At 41.0% G+C, this 23539-nt stretch overlaps 1 protein-coding gene across 2 annotated transcripts; it reads right to left on the bottom strand.

Annotated features, from left to right (window-relative positions):
- Positions 1-79: 79 nt before the first annotated feature.
- Positions 80-21948, bottom strand: LOC306835750 (WAS/WASL-interacting protein family member 1-like). Of its 2 annotated transcripts, XM_079362461.1 has the most exons (10): positions 21764-21948; positions 15094-15204; positions 6115-6217; positions 5825-5954; positions 5487-5669; positions 4279-4990; positions 3766-3866; positions 3360-3584; positions 1844-1957; positions 80-1623 (listed from the first exon to the last, which is right to left on the bottom strand). In XM_079362461.1, the coding sequence occupies exons 3-10, from the start codon at positions 6172-6174 to the stop codon at positions 1571-1573; spliced, it is 1578 nt and encodes a 525-aa protein (XP_079218587.1). In that variant the 5' UTR covers positions 6175-6217; positions 15094-15204; positions 21764-21948; the 3' UTR covers positions 80-1570. The 2 variants fall into 2 exon arrangements, with proteins under 2 accessions (XP_079218587.1, XP_079218588.1); XM_079362462.1 differs by lacking the exon at positions 15094-15204.
- Between the last annotated feature and the right edge of the window lie 1591 nt (positions 21949-23539).

Here is a 23539-nt window from a genome sequence, read left to right on the forward strand (position 1 = left end):
TGACTAGTGAAACATTTTAACTCTGACATAAAATGAAAGCTATCGTAGCCCTTCTTTTATTATATGACACACTGTTCCATCAATGTATTGTCCAACTTTATTGCACAAACATGTTAATATCTTTTATCTGAAGATGTAAAAAAATGGATAATGCAAAATAAATTCCTACCTTTGGATACTCACATTACAATACAACATGTTTGTCTGTAGTCAAAGTGAAGATCTTGACACAAGAATATCAAAGCTCTTTAAAAAATCAAATAAAAGCAGTTTTAAAGCAAATACCTTAAAGCATTTATTCATATATGTAAATAGGTTTACCTCCCTATGATTGTCTTTAAGATGACATTTCTCTGACCAGCACATGATAATATATCTTGAGACAAAGACTATTTAAAGCGGTGCTGGGGAAAAGAAGGTATGAAAAAACATAATACTGCACAATACAGACACACAACTTAAAACGATACAGTCCTTCAGTATCACTTGAGTATTTCGCACAGATGCAAACAGGGGTCCTTCATAACAAGTTAAGGCAGCGTTTAACTTAAAAGCAAAAACAAGAATACTGCCATAACACTATACAATGTCCTTTAAAACATCTCAAACAGGAACAATAAATGCAACTTTTACAATCATATAAAAAGTACCATTCAGCGGTTGCAATGTAAATGCAATGGTGATAATATCCTTAATATGAAGACACGTGTGGCTTCTGCAGATTCAACCCCTGCGCTGAAGCCGATAAAGAACCATAGGCAGTAGGGTTTAGGCCATTTTTAGTTTGTTCGGTTTGATTTCTGTCTCGTAAAACAACGCTACCATATTGAGACTCTACATTTACTTCAGCAGAGGAGATCCAACTTGACCAAACAAACGTACAAAAATAATTTAAGGCACTTTTGGATAATTCCCACTATTCTTTTGAGCAGCCTGGAAATACTGTCCTGAATAGAAAGAGGCACAAGGAAAACACTGTACCAAAAAAGAGAAAAGGCCTATGAACACATCTTTGGGAGCTGACATTGACATCCTGTGACTATGTTGATCACGCTTTACACAACTCTGTCTGAACTTTGTAAACAGGCTGCAAAATACTAGTATTTTTTTTTTTCTTAAAAGTGCAGCTAGTTGGTAAGATATAAAATCTAGAAAAATGTGAAATCCAACAAGCAGGAAGCATTGCATTATGTGGAGTAAATGTGGATAAAGGTTCTTGAAAAATACTGTTGTTTGTTGATGATCAGTCTCACATGGACAGCATGGATGGAACCTGAAAAAAACACACCTAGAGAAGTACACGTTTCCTTTTTTATCCAGACATAGTGTACCACAGAAAAAGAAAAAAAACCCCAACTTTGGTCATTTAATGCTGCCACAGAGGTGTTGTTGTAAGTTTGTCCTTTTACTGTGTCAACCGTCTTTCAGATCCATTCTATATGCTGCAGTCCCGAGATGAACCACATGCCGCAGATTCAAGCACCACAAGTGCAACAGTGACGGGGGGGGGGGGGGGGGGGGGGGGGGGGGGGGGGGACAGAGAGAGGTTGTGGGTATGGCAAACTTTTCTTCACCTCGGTATTGGAGGAAGTGGAGGAGCTCCTCTCTCCTTTTTACCAGAACCTGAAAAGAGACAGAGAGAGAGGTTTACATTTTACTTAACTGTCCAAAGATATTTCCACCACCAGGGGGCACTGAGTCATAGTAGAGCTTAACTTCAAGCTAAATTCACTTCAGAGATGTTTTACATAACTATCTGACAGTATATAAAAAAAAACTTAGATGTATGGATTAACATCAACTTGTTTTGATTAGTAAACTTGTTCATTAGCGTCTAACTGACCTCTGCCGTCACTCTTGCCGATCTTGCTGGGGTAGGTTTTCTGGCTGGGCACATAGGGCTCAGGTGGAGGAAGATCAGACACAGGATGGAAATTGAATCGACTCTCCCATTCATCTGTTGAAAGAGACAAAGTCAGGTCAGTGGTTCCCATTCAGTCTGACAAAACCCTCCATGATACAAGCATAATGAACATGTACATCACCATGAATGCAGAGTATTGGGTTTGTTTCTCACATTAAACAGGGTCCTCCTGTTTTATTATTGTTTCTCAGTTTTTTATGGGGTTTTTTTGTGCATTCATTTTTTCAAACTTTTTTTTATTATCGACTGCAGAAGAAAATCCGTTTTTTTCAGATATGCCTGGTTCCGTCAATGAAACGTGTTGCTAGCTTGCTATGTTACTGCTCAAAAGAAAAGAAATACATACATTGAATATGGAATCAGATTTAATGATGCAACTACTTAATGTCCCTTTTCTATTTGAAGATCTAACTGTTCCATATTTTTCAGTTAGAAGGGATAGTGTAATTAGCTTTAAAGGAGCAATGTAAGATATGTAAGTATGTAAGATATTTACTGAACTGAATCATAACAGGACCTTACTATATCATCAGACATAAAGGAGACATACCATGTTGAAGTTTGCTTTTGTTTTGATCAGAGAAGGAAGGCCGTTTTAAGGTTTGCCAGGCAAACTGCAAACCAAGGTGTGGAGCAGCGAGCGAACTGAACTGATTCTACCTGACCTAAAGAAAAGCCTCTGCATTATTCTAATAAGCTTCAAGGACAGATATTGTGGTTGGATAAATATTGGAGATGCGGTTGAACAAGAAGGCGGAGTTAGGACTCAGAACCCTTGGAAGTTTCCGTCTGCGACATGGTAACCCTCGTGAGCGGCAACTCTTGGGAGGAGGGGACCGGGAGAGACGGCTCTGTGCACCCTACAATGTTTTAAATTTGGACTACAGTCCTCATTTTAAATGCTACGTGTCAGAGTGACATATTGCTCATTTAAGCCTTCATGTAATATCATAACACAGTGTTTGGCCTTTTTTTAGAAGCATTCCATTTTCACTGATTATTGGATGGGTGAATTTAAAAATGTCAGGTGTTTCCCTCGCAGGACATTTAGGACCTCTTTTTACTTCTTCTTTTCAAATCGTTCTTTGGCTCAGTGAGAAAACAAAATAAAACTGAAGGGAGGTCAGCGGTTTACTCTGCAAAGCAGAACATATTCAAATCTCCAGTGATTAAAACAACACAGTGGGCATCATAATAATCAGCCATTAGAGTAACTACTGGCATACATGAATTCATATATCAGACAGCTATTATGAACAATAGGGTTCTTACTTTCTCTGACATTATCGTTTGTACGTCCCAGTCTTGTTCTTTACTGCTAAAAGTAAAGAGCTTCTTTCCAACAGATTTCACTGTTCTCTATTTCCTGACAATTTAAATGATCAATACTTATATATGATATATATTAAGCGTATACCTTGTCTGATATACTCACCCTGTATCTGGTGGTGGTGAGAGTTTTGGAACCCGTTACCCATAGGTGGTTGAGGAGGAGGGGCCCCTCCTATCGCCGGCCTGTCTGGGGGGAGGGGAGGTCTACCACCAGGTCCACCACGAGGATGTTCCGGACCTGGCCTACCAATAGGAGAAGGAGCTAGTGATGACATCACACTGCCCCCACCTATGCTACGGCCTGAGGGAGGAGGCGGAGGAAGAGGCCCTTTGGAGGACGGAAAAAAAAAAAGGATGAGAAAAAGAGGAAGAGAAAAGTGATTGTTTGTACAATACAGATAAAATATTTTAAGTGCAATATTTACAGCCACTAACAACAATTTGTTTTCACACAGGAGGCAAACTTGGCTTGCAATTTATTGTTGAATGAATCACTCAAGGCTGCCAACCTGTGCGTACTGAGGATTGGTTCCTTCCAAGAGATGGTGGTCTCTCATTCGGTGGAGGAGGGAGAGGTCCTGCCCGACTATGAGGTGGAATTGGAGCATGGCTGGCAAGAAGAAACTCAATTTTGAATCTACAGTGTGTATCCACTATATGCCCCACAATATAATGATCAGATGACAGTCAATTTACAATCTAACTTTGTTTATAAATGCCACAAAATATGTTTAGACTTTGAAACTCAGGCTCAACTCTCTGTAGGTTAATATGAGGCCAGATGGAGTGGGAAAACTAAACTAGCAAAGTTACGTATAGGCTAAACTAAGAGACAATGCGTGCAAGAGGGAAGCTACATAGAGAGGTTTGCATGTTGTGTGAACTGCAGCAACACAGAACACCTACTAGATCTGAATCTATGCAAATTCTCTCTGCCCTCAAATTAGACTCAGACATCAAGAACATCCATCAGTGTCTGACGCCTGATAGAAAATGCTTTGAAGAAACAGATTCAACTTTACCTATTGAGTGAGCTGTTTCTTTGTGGCAGACGAGGGGTGCTGTGGTCCTCCCCTACAGCAGGGGATGGTGGGATGGGAGGAGGGCCCGGTCGACCAGGTGGGAGAGGCGGCGCACCTCCACCGATTGTAGAGCGAGAGGAAGAGGAAGGAGAGACAGAGGAAGAAGGTTTGGAGTTGACAGATGGAGGAGGTGGGGGAAAGTCTCGGGGCATCGATGGTCGATGACCTCCCACAGGGGCAGGTGGAGGTGGGGGTCGGTCGTCGGGAAGTGGGGGCCTCCCCCCAGGAGCTGGTGGAAAAGAGGGTCGGCTGCTGTTAGGGGGAGGGGGAGGAGGTCCAGAGAATCCTTTTGGTCCAGCTGAAGAGCCTCCTATCGGAGGTGGTAGAGGTCCATGCCTCCCAGTTGGAACGCTAGGAGGCAGAGATCCGGAAGCATGGCTAGGCCTAGGTCCTGCAGGGAGTGATGGTGGAGGTGGGCCACCACGAGAATGGAAGCTCTGGTTTGGTCTGGGTGTGTTGGGTACAGGTGGAGGGTGTCCTCCAGGAGTGTCCTGTCTGGATAAGAAACTTGGTCGGCCCTTAGGAAGATCAGGTGCATTACTACGGACACCAGTAGGGCCTCCTGGGAGTTTAGGCGGACCTCCACCAAAGGGACTTGGCCCACAAGAGCGACCTCCTGGGGGGAGCATTGGTCCGCGGCTCGGTGCCGGGTCTGTAGGAGAGAAACAGTGACAGTGAATTAAGCATGTTAAGTTTGTTTTAATATCATTATTATTCTTCCAGTATTTATTTAACACATAGGCAGGCCATCCAGGTAAACTCACATCACCAGGTATATTTGATGGCCATTTCTTATTTATCATTAAAATCTTTATTCTTATAAAAAAAGTATATATTGTATACCACGAGAGAGATAAAGAGAGAGAGACAGAGGGGCGTCAGACTGTATGTCGCTCCCATTAATGAAACATGTGAGGTGTGAAAAATTAAAGCTTCTCTTACATTTAAGACGCACACTAAAATAAGTTAGAGAATCAAGCAGACTTTACACACACACGTGTATATATATATAATTTTTTTTTTAACAAAACTAATTTTAACATATATCCTAAGCTGATAGACCTCTCTGCACATGTTGCCCGTCAATGACAGACACAGAACGCTTCACACTTCAGAGAAACTTCAGAGTCATTTATTTGTTGAATTACCAGTGGACTCTCTGTTCGCTGAAGACCTCAGTTTTGGCATTCCTCCAGCAAACAGGCCTCCTAAACCAGCAGGAGACCCACCACCAAATCCACCACCACCACCACCACCACCACCTCCTCCTCCACCTCCTCCTCCTCCTCCACCTCCACCTCCTCCTCCCATGCCACCTCCTCCTTTGGGTTCTGAAAGAAGGAGAAAAACAAAACAGAAAAAGTTAACTGTTTCTTGATATCATATATTTTGTACATGTAATATGCTGCACTACATACGCTGCACTGCAACAGTAAAGATAATGAACATCATGAATATAAATGTTATTACAGAGATCTTGACTTACTATCCAAAGTTGGTCCACTCCGGTCATTGGTAACAGTTTTCTTTAATCTGGCTCCTTTACAAATGTCACCCAACAGAGCGTTCCTTCCCTGCTGCTCTGAGCGTTTTAGACTTGGCTTCTCTGTGTTGGCCTATAACACAAACACAGATACAGAAACATTTTAAACACAAATTAAATGAATTGAAGCGAGGTCAGGGGGTGTGAGTGTGTAGGTGACACAGTGTGTTTGGAGGAAAATCCGGATTGAATTTGAATTATCATCCAACATTTTTAGAGATAGAATGACTTACAAGAGCAAAGGTGGGAGGAGGGGGAGGCCCTGGGGGTGGTGGGGGAGGCGGGACTGGCATCTTCCTCTCTCCAGTTTACTCTATCTGAACTGGGCGCCGCACCCTGGAGGACAGATAACACATGCATTTCAGTCATGTGGACATCGGAGGAAAAAAGCAGATACAATGCACTGCCAAATATAATGTCAGAATTAGGCTCCCCTAAAGCAGAGCAAGGTATTTCAGAACATCTGAGGGTTTCTATCAACTTGATTTCAGATAAGCATTACTCAAGTCACCCCCATCATGTGTAATGAGTCGTGACAAGTGAATGTTTAACCAATTTATTTCATCCACACAGAACACCAACAAGCTGTCACACTGAGACTCTGTAATAAAAAAAAAGTGAGTGTTCTCCAGTGGTTCTCAAACAATCAAGTAGACACAAGAGATCAGATCAGTGAAAAACAAACAAACATAATAATTGTTGCTGATTGGGATAGAGCACTGTTTTCAATTCTTCATTTACCTTGAAATGGGACTTCAACGTGTTTCATGTCACGGTGCAAGACGAGTATTATTATATAATAATAAGTATAATTTAGTGTCAAATCAAATATTTGATATTATAGTTGATAGTTTGATTTCGGTTGTTACCATGCTGATAAAGCTTCTCCAACTTACACTTACAGTAACTCTTATTAACTTATTAACAGAAACAAGTCTGCTACTGACATTAGTGCCACATTATTTGCCATGGGCAGATTTTATTGGCCAAATTCAGATTTGCAATAGACGTTGTCTCCTGTTCCAGTCACCAAATTGTGACACACTAGCTCCTGTTACAGGCGACATGGTGGTAAGTGCCGAGCACAACTTTTTGTTTAAAACTTCCCTTCAGAAAACCAGCAGGGGAACGTCAGTCTGAAATCAGCATACAGATACACTTACCCTAAAAAAAGAATTAATTCAGAATCTTAAAGTATGTTGGAACAACATGCATTAACTCTGATCTGCTGATCGTGAGTGTAAAGGAAATGAAAGACCCGAGATAAATAACTCATAAACAGGAAGTTGAGTGTTAAGTTCCCTGAAACATGACTTCATAACGTGCTGCTTACTCTCTTAACAAACATCACATAATTCATGATTTTGTCAGTGATATTACTGGCAGAACAGGAAAGACAAGATGTGTTTTTCTGTGTTAATGTCACTGGGGAGAGATAGTCTCTAGTAATAGTAGTCAAAGCAGCACTGTCCCCCGTCCATGCGTATTTGTTATCATGGGAATATGAATCAATTTTTGGCGCTGGAGCTGGAAACTCAATTCTAAACTGAGTGACGACGCAACAGCAAATCGGATCAACCAACTGCATCAAACAAGGAGGAGTACAATTCAATGCTACCTGAAAAAAAAAAAAAAAAAGATGATGTAAAGCAGCAGCAGACACACCGTCAAGGGACATTATGAACTTCAACATGCATGAAAACTTCATCATGCAAGACAAAGAGAAGAGTTTTTAACACCTCCACTGCAGAGAGAAAAAAAACTTCCTAAACTCTCTGCATACAAATACACTGATTATAAAACACAGCGTGCAATAAACATGACAAAAACAACTCACAGGACGTAAGTCAGATACACTTCCCCTTCTTAACTTTGTGGTCTGATACACACAAAGTAAATACAAGACCATCAGCAACATTATACTGCACTTCAGGTGGATCAAAGACATGAATAGTAGTGTGAGGATTCATATATAATATCCACAATGCCACACAAAAAAAGGACTTTTGTGAAGAAGACAGAACTCACCCATCAAGCCAACATACTTGAATTGACTCGAGCTTCAACAAGAGGTGTATAGCATCAGATCTTTAAGGTACAGTTGTATTTTATCTGGATTGCTGTAAGAACAGAGCTAAGCTCAGATCAAATACCATGAAACATATCTATTTCCAAAAGTTGGACATCTTGTAAGTTGCAGCTTGCACAGTTTCAATCCTACACAAACACATTTACTTTGACACTGAAATAAATGACTTTCCCTTTACAGAAATACTCACATTGCTCGGCATTTCGCTTCATTTTAAGTCACACACAGTCAGACCATCCTCTAAAAGCCTCACACTTCCTGTATGCTGCTGACAAACAGGAAGTCACTACGCAGCTCTGGCACCGCAACCATCCGGCTGCCAGGATGATGATGATACTCCTTCATCTCAGCTACGCTTCATTTTGATATTCTCCACCTCCCTCAAACTGTGCATCACCCCCCTCCCCCATTAGCATGTTTTTTTCTCAGCTTCTGCAAGTGGCCGCATTATCTGTCACCCCAAAACTTCGCACTTCGTTACGGAGGCTCGACCTTCAAAATGGTTCGTTAGATTTGTGGTTTTAAAGTCTAAGTGATGAGTAGTGAGTCTAAACCAAATGACACGGAATTCTTATAAGTCGAAAAAAGCCAACAAAAAAATGGATAAATTGAAGTATAGGAAGCTTTTCAAAGGGACAAAGCTAAATATAATTTCACATTGTCAGTATCATAAGAACATTATTACATTAATGTCAACCAATAAATAAACAGAAAATTATATAGAAATGATGAATGTTTCTTGCTGCTCAATCTTCACCTATGAGCCTCCATACATGAGTGGTGGTGGCTGCGTCTGCAGAAACCCTGATGTCTGCCTGGACTAGTGATGTTTCTGAGTGAGGAACGGGTAAGGAACGGGGCCAATGACAGCTCACAGGTGAGTATAGGAGTGGATATAATTCAGTGATTGCACGCGATTCACACAGGAGAGTATTGCAGACGTGGATACATTAGCATGGAAGATCACAAGGTCAAACACCACACCTATAAAGATAATTCTAAAATGAGGTTAAGGCTTTGCTTGACTTTCACCAGCGGATGCGGAGTCAGCCTGCTTTCTTAGCTGGCTAGCTGGAATGCTAAATGCTAAATTAGCGTCTTTTTTTCATTACAAATGTAATATTCTCATGTAGCTTGCAGCATAGGTACAAGCTGCGAATGTACATGCTAAATTCCTGCATGGGGCGTGCAAGTCTGATGGCGATGAGCCGAGGAAGAGGAGTCTTATTTGAATGTTGAGTTTACAAGCTGCAACGAACATTTCTACTGACTTTACCTTGAAGTGTTATACAACACTTAAAATCTGCCTCACATCAACATGTAAGCATTATTACCACCAATATGTTGCTGCGCTAGCACTCTTCCCTCAGGCTGTCGCTTTCATGAAAGCTAAAAAGTCGTGTCAAAAGTGTCACTGTAAAATACCTGTAGGCCTAACCCTGAAACCAAACACCCATTGTGAAAGGACATAAGTACATTTTATGTTCAATATCTTAATCATGAAAATACCATAATATTACAATCCTCCTCCTTCAGGATCAATCTATGCACACTTATAATGTAAACACCGTAAAAACTCTCCCCCTTATGAATATTAACCATCTGTGGAGAGCTAAATTGACCGAAGTCACATTCCTTGTGTGTGTAAGCATACCTGGCCGATAAGGCTGATTCTGATTAGCAGTTAGTCTAAAGCATGGCTGTGACAGTTCTCTGCCTGAAGGACCTACTTGCAATGCTGTCGCTTTGATTTGAAGGCTCTGAAATACAAATACAGTTTTCGCAACACACTTATTAAACCGTCTCTAGAATCCTAAAAATAATAATAATAATATAAAATTTCATCTGTACTTTACATTCATCTCAAAGCGTTAAAATAAAATGTACATGCTAAATTCTCGAGAACGCTGTTCAGATGAAGAACCAAACTTCCACAGCAGTGGCCTACACTGACTGATATGCAGCATTTATCCAAATATATCAACACACCGACCTGACTTTTGTGCTTATTTTACAACATGATTATTCCTGGGCCTGTTAATGTCTTCATTGAATATATTAAGCCGTTTTTACTAACTTGTATATGACCGCCCCTTACTTCCACAGAGAACATGATGGAAAAACACTTGGAACGTGTTTAACTCACTGAGAGCCAAACATGAAAAACACAACAGTGTAGTAGAAAGGCATCTGTTCTAAGAGCTTAATGCCTTTCATGCAGATGATAAATGTGTATGTTGTGTGCATGTGACAACAGTTATCACTGTGGTTAGAGTAATGTAAAGAAAATGCTCGAGATCATGGATACATAGTTTGAGATTCAGGTTTTAATACGTAGGACTCTGTGAGGATTGGAAACTATAACAAGCAGAGTCTGAGGTTAAAGAGGGAAGTCAGTCCTCAGTGTGACTTTGGGAACATCTTGAGGTTTAATGTTTTCTGCTTTATCTGGTGGTAATACATCAAAATCATTGACACTACATCTGATATTGCATGTGATTTTTTTGTTTGTTTGTTTTGCACTGTAATGATGTTGAGCTGTGGCCCTTTTTATGAAATAAATAATAGAAATTATAGGAAAAATACAAAGTTCAAAGACTTTAAAGTCAAAGCTACACCATAGAAGACCTCTCATTGAAACATTCAAACTCATCTGTTACTCAGACATTGAACTATAGTAAACGTGTATCAATTTGTGTCACACATGAGATTAACTTTTAAACCCAAACGTTTCTAAGCAGTGATAACAAAAGAAAGGGAGTCTTGATGACTTCATGTTCTAAAGGTTTAGTGTGCCATTCTTACTTGCAACAACTTGGAAAAAAGCCATTTATCTAATACTGTCTGGCAAATTGCTGGGACATTCTTCTCATTCTCAAACTGTCACTTGAAAAGAAATAAATGCTGCACACTATCCTATTTTCGAACCCGGCGCAGTTTCAGCCGGTGGCTCTTTCGTCATGAGGCTGGATTTGCCCAAAGGTGTTAAAAGGCCCCCTGCAATTTATGCTAAATTTTGCTTAAGTGCTACGCTCATGATATATTAAGCTGGGTCTTTGTAATGTTGCAATAAGTGTCTTGAGATGACACTTGTTATGAATTGATGCTATACAAGTAAAGATTGATTGATTGATTGACTATTCTTGCTAAGTATGAGCAACTTATTAGAAAATAAAAGTGTTATCACAAATCCTGCTGTTCTGTTCCAGCAGGATTGAACTCTCACTCTCAAGCACAGTGATGACATGCAGTAAAAGGCGCTTAGGTCAATTAGTGGGTCTAAAAGAGACCTCACTCTTCCCATTACAAGTCAGCGAACCCTTCAATAATTAAAAACACTAATTCATTATCATTATCGGTAATTATATGGTATACAGAAGTTGCATGATGTTGCTTACTCAGATAACTGGCCAGCGACAACTGCCAGTCTTTGATCTGAAATTAAATATGCTCAGAGTTTGGTTTAAACAAAGTTAGCTTTAAGTTAGCTAAGCAGGAAAACGTCACTCACACACGGGCAAACTTCAGGCTGCTCAAGCTGCACCGACAGATAACAAAGTTTAAAGCCAAGCGCACATATGCATGTTTTCAGTGTGCTAACAGCTACAAGATGTTTCTATTTGGCCTGCGAGACATCTGAACTCTCTGGGAGAGTGAAATGCTAAGTGTCCATGTTTAAAGCCTAAAAAATGCTGATGAAATAGAAGCCGAGCACGCTGAACTAAAAGAACAGGCTGGTTGTTGTTAGGAGACGGCTAAGAGTGAACACAGAAAGATCTTACTTCAGGTTGTGGGGGAATTCGTTCAAGCATGAGCCAGTCTTATTTCACAGTTTGAATCATGAACAGTATATAGAGGCTAACAGTTTTGACTCATTTCCTGTAGCAGTGATGAAATGACACTGAGAACTGCAGACGTAAGATGGGCAGATAAAATCTGGCAGGAAGACGGGAGTCATTGAGTTTAATTTCTTTGGTGCTGCAGGGGGAGAGGGGGCTGTTACGGAAAACCCCCTAGTTTACTGTTGGCATTTATCACTTTCACAACGGTCACTCTCGCAAACACAATTGGTTCAAAACATCTAAAGATACACTAAAATGTACAGGCTGAAACCGAGAACACTGAGGGCAACTATGAGCTGACTGTCAGCTGGTGCAACATTTGCTCTGAGTGAAGGCAGAAAGAAATCTACTTTCCTGCCCCAGAAACAGGCCTGTGTGTTGAAAATGCATGACATGACCCCCCCCCCCCCACCCCCACCCCCCCCGACACACACACACACACACACACACACACACACACACACACACACACACACACACTAATATTAGCAAAGCATTTACAATGGCTCCTTTGATGGACACAGAAAGTAGAGATGGAGAGAAACAGAAGAAGATACAAGGTTCAGGGTGCGGATTCTTTGAACACACACACACACACACACACACACACACACACACACACACACACACACACACACACACACACACACACACACACACACACACACACACACACACACACACACACACACACACACACACACACACACACACACACACACACACACACACACACACACACACACACACACACACACACACACACACACACACACACACACACACACACACACACGTGTTTCAGTTTACAAACGGCCGTAAAAAGGCTTCTTCATCCTGCCCATGAACTTCCTGTGCTCCTCGACTTCATTAGAGTCACATTGGACCACGTCTCAACAAAGATCAAGTGTTAAACGTTAAATGGACTTGTATTGCACTTTTCTAGTCTTCTGATTACTGGAAGCGCTTTTTACACCGCAGGTCACACCTACCGATTCACTACCACTCCCACACTGACAGCAGAGGTTGCTATGTGAAGTGTCCATGAGAACAAACTTGGGGTTATGTGTCACGTCCAAGTACACACTGGACATGTAGCTGCAGAACTGGGGATCGAACCCCCCGACCTTCCAATTAGGAGACGACCGAGTCTATTTGTGCCACAGCCGCCCCACGTGTGTTCTGCTCCAACTTGTTAAATCTGTTCTTTTCCTAAACATCACACATCAATAGATTCACAAGATTGTCTGCATCATCTGTATTCAAGTATCTGCCGATGTATCTCCCATTGAATTTTGAATCCCTTTTGTGGTAGCTTTTAAGAGACAGCTGTGTAAACACTGTTCATGACACTCTAAGTCGTTGTTGGCTTCCTGGAGGAGGTCTCTATAAGACTGTTAAGACTGAAACCATATGTTACGCCGGCTTAAACTGCTGCAAGGGGGCAAAAACAGAAAACTGGAGAAATTTGGAGAGCCTTTTTTTTTTTTTTTAATCCAAACACCACCCAAGCTGGAGGCCAGCTGGTTTCACATCAATGTGCAAAGCGATACATGACTCAAATGGCACAGGTATAACCACAATATGAAGTATAACCAGCCAGTTCCAAAGCAGCCGCTGTAGGTTACTATTCATGTGTCTAAAGTGACTGAGAAGCTTTCTCTCGAAGCGATACAGAAAAACTTGACAACATTGGGGGTGGATTACTCAGACAAGATCATGGATGGGAGAGGGTATATCATTAAATGGAACCCTCTCATCACTTTGACTCAGCTCCACCCAAGTTCTCAAACGGCTAAATAACGTGCGTGAAGGCTCGCGAAACTATCAAACAGGCTTTCTGTAACTTGATGATTAAAAGCAAAGAGATATATTCATATGTCTCACTAGAACACAAAGGAAACATGAACATGCACTACGGGGGAGGGGGGGGGGGGGGTTCTGAATGCAGACCATCACTAGTCATAAATGTGTTAGCTGTGCAGTAACAGTGCTGAGTGGCTAAGCTAACATCCTGTGGTGTGTTCACAGGCACTTGCTCACACACACACACTTTAACACTGCAGCTGTATCTGGAAACAGATGTGGTTCTCTTGCTGCTGTTTTACACATCGACTCAGCGGTTCATTTTTTCTCTTCTACAGTCTTTATAAAGAAATGAATGCTGCGGTTCAGAAATGTTCACAGAACAGCGTCCTCTGTGTATTTGTTCTATTAACTGATGGATTTCTTTCACAAGGACTGTGTGTGAATAGTGTGTGCGCGTGAATGTGTGCATTTCCTGTTTCATATGTGTGATCTGTAACCAGATGGAAGTTGACTATATTTATAGAAAGATTATGAAAATGTTCTTAGCAGACTAGAAGAGATTTTTTTTTTTTTTGCAAACAGTCAAAAAACAGACGGTTCTGAAAAGTCATAAATCTTCCAACTCTGGCAAATCAAAATCACTTAGCACCATACAATCCAGATGACTACTTTGAAAGTTTGTGTCTGCTTTTCCCTCATGGCACTAAAGTCGATGAAGTTTCTTTTACTTTGTTTTGGGCTGCAAAAAAATTGTGAAGTGTTGTTTTTCTTGGTGACAAAGACTTCATTTTCACTTTTAGTTTGATACGGAGTTTCCACGTTTACTAATAATACCCTTTTCACACATACGGAAATCTCATGAAAAAACCTCATTACCCGGAGGGGCTGTATATGTGACAGCCCGAATACTTTTCTCAGACTTCACCCACAGTTTCTCTGAATATCTTTCTGCACGGTGGTGTCGTGGATGTCCTGCGAGCCCACAGACATTCACTGATGTCACCGTTAGAAACATTGTGACACCTCTACATTAAGCACAGATAAGCAGGTGAGAAAGTGAAGCTGAACTTTGATTTGGAACTGTAACAGAAAGATAGACATCTTTCTCTGCAGTGAGAGTGTCCTGTCTACTGACCTCTTTGTAGAGTCGGCTTGTCTACCACTGATAATATATCACATATAACATCAGCAGGGTGCTCTTCAATAAGGAAACCCCTTAATTTTGTGTCAATGTACAGCATTGTGGTTGACCTAATGCAGTGAACAACTGGTTACGTTTTCTAGCCTGAGTTCATGTGAGCCTCCCAATCAATACTGATATGAAACAGGATATATTAGCATGCGTTTGAATAGTTTCATAAAAAAGAAAAAAAATGACTGCAAACCGTTGCTTAACGAGAGACTTAAGGTATTATATCTACAAATTCAGCTCAAAATAGTCGAGTCAAAGACAAATTGAAAAGTCTACTTACTCAATCTGTGTCCATAGAAGAATCAGCAGTTGTGTTCAGAAGGTAGTAGCAGAAGCACCTCTTAGTTCTTTCCTCATTAAAAGGCTAGATGAGAACAGCAGCCACATACAGCTGAAAACAGTAAAAAGAGGAAGATTAGCAACACCGAAAAAATCCTTAAAAAAAAAAAAAACACACACACTTTGCCTAAAGTAGAACTTCTTGATTCTTCTTCCTCTAAACCCCCATCTCACTCTGAAGTCTCACTTTAGCACACAAACATGCGAGTCACTTGCGGAACACAGCATTTCCTCTTTTTCAGTTCCTCACCTGAGGTGGGGGGGCTCGGGGTGGGGGGAATGGAGTCAGTCTCTTAATGTTCTGGATGTTATTTCACCAGAAGGTGTAGACATCCACGAGACAAAAAAAAAAGCATCAACATACTGTAGTATTTTCTTCGTAACTGGATTATGTTTTAATAAAAAAAAAAACAGATGTTGTTAGCAGACAGTCAAGTTGCTTTTTTTTTTGAGTGTAGTTCTTCGGCAATGTCGTCCAAAGCATACCAGCAAACATCGTTCGGGGGAACTTTTTTTTTTAATTTATCACAAGTATAGCAGCATCTGGGGCGCCAGTGGCCTAGTGTGCGCATCCCATGTAGGAGTGAGGCTAAATTCCTGCTGGCGGACGGCCCAGGATCAAATCTGACCTGTGGCTTCTTCCCCATTCTCTCTCTCTCTCTCTCTCTCTCTCTCTCTCTCTCTCTCTCTATTGTCCTGTCTCTTTAAGAAAAGCACAAAAAGCTCCAAAAGTCAATCTTTAATAGATTTTACAGAACCTAGATTTGTTGCAGATTACAAACTGCTTCATCGTGAAGTTGTCCCACTGACCTTATTCGAACTCCACCGTTTGCAAGACTCTCACGCTGATAAAAGGAACTGTTTCAGGAGGAAGATGTAGACTTTTGCAGAATTGTATGTTTGCTAATCTACATTACAATACCATGTCTGGTATTTCCTATATTAAGATGAAATACAAAATCTCCAATATTCATAATGCAGTCTCCACAGACACCACTGGTCTGCTCATGAGTGATGATAGATACAAGCTGTACTTTCTCTTTTTAAAGACGAGATGATAGAAAGGAGGAGAGACATTTAGGTCAACTGGGTGAGAAAGAAGAAGCTCCAAGAAGTAGTTACACTGACATATTTTCACCAAGGGGACAAAATCCTTTATCGGGCAAGTGACTATTTTTGGTCATTTCGGTACACAATACATATGGCCCCCCTTCTGCACCTCGGGTAGGGTTGAGAAGCATGTGATCCTCACTCAGCCAATCAGAAGAGATCACCCTGAGTCACTGATCACGCTATTGTGGCATTTGAACCAAATATGGTAACTTCTTCAATGTTTGTTTTTCTAAATGAAAATTAAAAAATTTGGATTTTTTTTTAACAGAAATAAAGTTCTGTTATGTCCCCCAATAACACTCTGAGGTTGAATTTTTGAATTTCAAAGTATTTCAATGAGTGCCCTATAAAGGGTTAAAAAAAACTTGAAGTTAAAAAAAAAATGAAAGCAACTGCAAGTGTTCACTATTTAAATAAATATACATATTTATTCAATGAAAAGGGATTTTATCCCAGCCCTTGAAGCAGCTGGGTGAAAAAAGAGCTAGCATAGCTCCACACACAGCAGCCGCTTCCTGTGCTCTCAGTGTCACACTTCCTGCCTTGCAGCACACTTAGCGGCAGGCTGCCAACACACCATCAGCTGCACTTCTGTACTCTCTTTCCAGCAACTACAGCAACAGAGCTGCGTCTCTGAGAGGAGCACCTTGGCTTTCTCCCCTGAGCTCAGCTGGTTTTCTTTACTCCCGTCTCAAGTGAAAGGGGAAAACATGTCTGAGCTGCTTCTTCCATTCACAATAACAAGCCCAACACAGGGCTCTTTACTTGGCTAATTCATCAGGAAAATATGCACCCACTGTTTGATTAACACCTCTTGCATGCATGTTGAACAAATGTGCAACAGGAAGTCAATTGGACTCCACATGTGAAGCAACGAGAACATTTCAGACGGGAAATAAAAATAGAGCGTGAAACATCCCCAAAAAACAAACTCACACATCTCAACATCCTCCTTAAAAGACTAAAAAAGGTTAATTCCTCAAACATCTGGATTGTTTTCTTGTAAAAATGATGTAAGTTTTTGATGTGAAGCCGTTTTCCTGGCAATGCTGTCATTCTTATATTGTTTCTGTTTTTGCTGAAATGCAGGTCTTTGTTTGGAAAGTGACATAATGCTGTTTGAGATCCATTTACCATGTAACACCACAATGCAGTACTTTCTGACTGCTGAATCAGGCATCCAGGCTGCAACTGCAGTCAATCAATCCTTCCATTCATTCGCTAAAGGGGACGCTTGAGAGTCATTTCAGCGGAATCACAATTAAAAACACCACTTTGAAGAAGAAGTAGGACATGTTTATGGAGATTAAACTCACTGCCAAATCTCCCAGTAAAGCCAACAAATATTGTTGTCCCCTTTTTCGTATATAGAAAAAAAAACCCAAAGATGATATAACAGTGAGCCCTGTGCTCTTCACAGATAAAAGCAGGTTCACACTGAGCACATGTGACAGACGTGACAGAGTCTGGAGACGCCGTGGAGAACAGAAAGTTCTGCTGCCTTTAACATCCTCCAACATCCATGACCAGTTTGGCGGTGGGTCAGTAATGGTGTGGGGTGGCATTTCTTTGGGCGGCCACACAGCCCTCCATGTGCTCGCTAGAGGTAGCCTGACTGCCATTAGGTCCTGAGATGAGATCCTTAGACCCCTTGTGAGACCAATATGCTGGTGCTATGGGGCCTGGGTTCCTCCTAATGCAAGACAATGCAAGACCTCATGAGGCTGGAGTGTGTCAGCAGTTCCTGCAAGGTGAAGGCATTGACGCTATGAAGTGGCCCGCCCGTTCCCATCTGGGACATCATGTCTCGCTCCATCCACCAACGCCACAATGCACCACAGACTGCTAAGGAGTTGGCGGATGCTTTAGTTTAGGTCTGGGAGGAGATCCCTCAGGAGACCATCCGCCACCTCATCAGGAGCATGACCAGGTGTTGTAGGGAGGTCATACAGGCACGTGGAGGCCACACACACTACTGAGCCTCATTTTGACTTGTTTTAAGGACATTACATCAAAGTTGGATCTGTCTGTAGTTTTTCCACTTTCATTTTGAGTGTGACGCCAAATCTAGACCTCCATTGGTTAATAAAATGTAATTTCCATTGATAATTTTTGTGTGATTTTCAAAGTATTTAGTAAGAATACTTCACTCGTTCAGAAATAGGAAGTGTTACTTTCGTGTTCCCTTTATTTTGTACAATAAATACAGCTCACAGCTCGGCAATTTCGAGACAAAACAGCTTTACTCAATTGATCTTTTAGAGCTGTTGTGTTATCAAAACACAGCACGTGTTCATTCTTCAGAACACTTCTTTTCATCTCTGATATTAGACTGGTTTTGCGACAGCAGCCAGCTCTTCTCCGAAAACTGTCAACATTTTCTTGTTGTTTTCTTGTCCCACCACTGAGTCTGGAAAGTAATTATTTAAATCATGAACACAGATCCTCAGTCACTAGTTGCCTTAGTGCATTCTCTATGAAACACTAAATACATAAGAAAAGGGGAACTGGCATGGCCTCCATTCTGTATGTCACGGTCACATGAACAGTAGGGCAACTTGCCTGAGGGTTTGTCAGTCACTTCTTCAGTGGTCACACATGACTGATCAACTGATGGCCAAGCAGAGGAGCCACACAACGAAAACAATGTGATTCAAAGGGTTTAACTGTCCAAAAAATCTATAAAAAAACATTAACATTAACTATACTTCTAATCAGAGTAATTGTGTTGTCGTTATATTCAGTAGTTCTAGTCTGTGTTCAAAGCTTTTAAAATAATAATACTCATTTATGTATTAAGTTTAAATGCAGCAAATAAGTGTTTTATATTAAATTAATTGGGGAGTGCTAAAGGATGACCTGCCCCCTCAACTCTGCTTTGAGAGTTTTGGAGTTTATGACTTATAACAACTCTGATATATGCCAACCACGCGCTCACAACATTCATGTGTAAATCAGCCCCGATGACTCTGCCCTGTTGCATTCAGAAAACATGAGGCACATAGTCATGTGTCTCTGTCAGATGGACTGCGATATGTCAGGGTCACATGATTAACACAGGAAACAGAACACAAGCACAAAGACAGAGCGTTATGCAACCCACGCACACTAAACAAACGCACATGCTCTCCTCTGACCATAACACACGCTGAACAGGACGTCTGTTCTCCTCAAATGTACAAGAAAATGATGAGACACTCTTTCAAAAAAAAAAATCTTTTCAAAGGAGGACACATAAGAGGTTTGAATAAATAGTCAAGCAGGGACACAGCCCCTCAGTCACCACCTCCTTACGCTGAGGCATGCCAAGAACTCAAGAGCTGCGTTGACTTCAAACTACAGAGCGCACAAATGACAACACAACCAAAAAGGCAACATGAGCATGTAAAAAAAGGCTCCTCTCTGCTGATGACCAAAACCTCAAGACTTTTTATGTAACCCCAAAATAAACTGATGAGATCGAGGAATGACTGATCAGCCTCTGCTGCCGCTGTGGGGTGACAGCCAGATGAAGAAACGGATAAACAGACCATGAGCTTGTAATTCCTCTCGAAGAGTTGGAGGAGTTTAAAATCCAGCAGAGTGTAGAGAGGGACACGAGAACATTACAGAAACTGACATGTCTTTTATTTATAGCCAAATATGGTTAAATATGGCACTATAGTTTGCTTAATCTGAACCCTAAACATTGGGACACATGCCCATCGTTTGCTCTGTCCTGCATTACGTGAAGTAACACAGGTTGATATTTTGACATTCTTTTGTAAAAATGTGACCATATAAGAAGTGTTTTGGTGGCAGTACCTCCATCTTCCTCCTGTCCAGAGGTAAAAATTACCCTGAGCATAACAAAGACAAGCCTCATTTAAAAATCACGATTTGGGATGTGTTGCATAGGCTGCTTAAGCTTTTTTTGTATTTCAATGTGGTACAATTCATTTTGTCATATTTTAACACACTTTAGGTGATCTAGAGTCATGTTAGCAACCTGGTCTCACAGTCTGCGTACAAATAACATTACGCTTTCAAATTACGTGTCCATGCATTCGCCAAATTTCAATTTTGTGTGCATATGATACGCCAATCCCTGCCACTAACTTCTGTAGCGAGCGGAAGCGCACGCTTTACCTTTCAACGTCATGACGTCTCCAGTGAAGTATAGCGAGACAGTACAAGAATGTACATAACTTTCATCAGGAGTCAAGGGGTTACCCATTCCTTAAGCAGTCAGGATGTGTTGCAAGTCAGTCTGCTGGTTAGGCTTAGAACAGGGGTCTGGGAGGGACCAAAGACAACTACTCTAACCTCTCCCAATCCTTTTTCCTAACCTTAACCAGTCGGGATGGGTTGCAAGTCGTATCATACGCACGCAAAATTGCAATTTAGCGTATGCATGGCCACGTAATTTGAAAATGTTATGTTCTGTTATTTGTATGCAGATTGACAAGACCGGGTTGTCATGCCACACCCCTGCACAAGTTAGTGCCCAGCTGGGGTGACCATGAGTCCAAAAAGTCAGAATCTGTCCCTTTTAAGTTAAACCATGCTACTTCCTGTAGGTCAACCAAAACTCAGACTAGTGACAACAATGTACCTGGTTATTAAGGTAAGAAGGTGTGTGAACAGAAAAGGAAAGCTGTTTCACGTCCATCAGGCGAGTGTCATGAAGGCATGAACCAATTCCTCCAACCAAAGTAGTCAGTTCTCTCTAAACAAAATGTTTACAGAAGTAAACGTTTAGTTTAGGGAAGCTTAGCCTGGGAGTATGTGTGTCTGTGAAAGAGTAGTGAGTATGACAGCCAAATGGCATTCTGTCAAACAGGTTACACACACACACACACACACACACACACACACACACACACACACACACACACAGTACAAACAAATTCCTTTCCCTTAGCTTTCTGACAGTTAACTGGTGTGGATGATAGGTCCAGCTACATTGTGTGTGTGTGTGTGTGTGTGTGTGTGTGTGTGTGTGTGTGTGTGTGTGTGTGTGTGTGTGTGTGTGTGTGTGTAGGTGTGTGTGTGTGTGTGTGTGTGTGTGTGTGTCCTCTAGCTCTCTGAAATGAACCAAGATTTAGGAAAAATCTACGCACCCCTCCCCAAAAAAAAGATGTCTAATGTCTAAATGTTTAGTAACAAGCGACATCCTCGCAGCAGAACAATAAATCCGTCACTCCACGACTTCTACTGATCATCGTTTGTTAGTGAAGGAGCGAACCTTGATTTGTCGTCAAACTCTCTGAACCCTTTTTCAAGACGTGTGTAAGTGACTAGATGCGTGTTTAAACTGTTTAGCAAACAGTATTTCTGAGTTCATCCCCTTACTGCTGGACTCTGCCCCTTCGGCTTTATGAAAACGTAAACTTATTTTAGTTTGTTAATCGAAGTCGGATCGCAGGAGTTTCCGCCCCGCTGAAGCCCTTTTTCTCCACAAGCAAACTGATCACTAAACTGAGACAAAAACTTCCGATAAAGTTGACTTAACATACCTCAGATGCTGCGTGCACGGCTAATAATCGTCCATAGATTTTAAGTATGCTGTGGTTGGTGTGCAGCCAATCCTCAATCTGCAGTCTAACAGGACGACGCTGCTACGCTGGCCCTGTCCAGAGCCGTATGTTCAGGGGGGCCGAGCGAAGTCTCCTCCTGCGGGCTGTCATTAGAGCCAAATAGCAGGCCTAATGTTTCTTCATGGAGACACTGGAGGCATTAAAACCATAAACTTTAGAGGGAATAAACGCTGGCATAACACAGAAAAGGAAGTCTAAACAAAGCTCACTTCCTATTCTACTTACATTTTATATCACCTGATAGGTCTTAATGGGAATTTTAATATGGTTAATAGTCAGCTCTATAAAAAGTCGCCTAACTATTCGGCCAAGTACAGCTAACTTGTACTACACAAAAAAAGCTAGCCTGTATGTAGTTTAGTTCTGCTTAATAGCTTATATCAAAATGTCATTATATTGTATTTTTTCTTCCTTTATTTAATTAATGTAAACTTGCATAAAGCTTTGTTTTTAATTTTCTTTGCTATTGATGCTGCCTTACATTTTCTCTGGTGCTGCTTTAACAAACAAATTTAAAGTTTATCCATGTCCAAATAGCTAATGCTCTAATGCTAAACTTTGATGCATAAGTTTTGGTCCACCAAGAAAACTTCATTGAGAGCCTCAAGATTTGTATTAACACATATAAATTACAGGCCTACTCAATGAACCTATCATCATCATCATCATCATCATCATATTTGGCCTTAATGCTAATGTCTAGCCTTGAATCATTGGCAAATGCTACTACATTACTGGTTAAACAGTGCAGATTAAGGCATCTCATGCTTTTGCAAATGGTGTTATATCAGAAAAGTGCCCTCTATCTTTGTCCTAACCTGAGCTGGCTTCTTATCTTCTTTGCTGAGGACGGTTTTGGTTGACTAAACCCTGTTTATGCACCACTCTGGCTGTTGCTCATGCAGCTGTGTTGGCTGGGTCTTTTGTCCAGGGTTTTAGCAGTGATGCAATGTTTCCAGATGTGGAGCAGGAGGAGGGAAAAATCATATTATTATTACCAAAGAAAGAACTATTATTTACCCTCCCACAAATATGAATAAACATATTTGTAATGATACTAATGTAAGATCAATCTAGGGTCAATGGTGCGTGCATGCAACGTTGTATGTTGTGGTGTTTAAACATAGTTTACTGCTGTATGTTAAACCTCTGTCACTATCAGATATATTTGACTGTTCTTTAAACATAACATAGTTAATGTGTTGTATGACAGACACCTGGACTCTTTTTACTTGCCACCAAACAGCAGACTCGGAGTCAAAATTGTGAAGGATTACATAACCATTTATTCTAACCTTTGTATATTTATTTCCTACAGGGAAGGTTACACAACAAATGACCGTCAGTGAATATATTGTGACAATATCATACTTTGTGAAGTCTTTAAATGCATATTTTGACTAACAATTGTGTCAAAAGGGACTTACAATAACACCCCGTTAACAAACGAGGGACAACATGCAAATAAATATTATTTGTTTTGAGCCTATAAGCTTTTGGACATGTATAAAAAAGTCACCATCTACATGTATTTAATTATATAGCTTGCATAACTTTGACACACGTGCCATTTTTTCTAGTGAACAACACAGTGATGAAAGCTGTTTTGTGTGTTCCGTGAGGAGGGAGTAGGTGGAGAAGCCTGTTGGACAACAATGCACTGTGGTTTGTTTAGCCAGATTGTCTCCTGAAATC

The sequence above is a fragment of the Symphodus melops genome, assembly GCF_947650265.1.
Source record: "Symphodus melops genome assembly, chromosome: 15".
NCBI lineage: Eukaryota > Metazoa > Chordata > Actinopteri > Labriformes > Labridae > Symphodus > Symphodus melops.

Coding starts and splice junctions, on each gene's coding strand:
- LOC306835750 (XM_079362462.1), bottom strand. CDS start 6,174: ATGCCAGTCCCGCCTCCCCCACCACCCCCAGGGCCTCCCCCTCCTCCC. Junction 5,955..6,114: donor CTCCTCCCACCTTTGCTCTT/GTAAGTCATTCT, acceptor TTTGTGTTATAG/GCCAACACAGAGAAGCCAAG. Junction 5,670..5,824: donor GAGTGGACCAACTTTGGATA/GTAAGTCAAGAT, acceptor TCCTTCTTTCAG/AACCCAAAGGAGGAGGTGGC.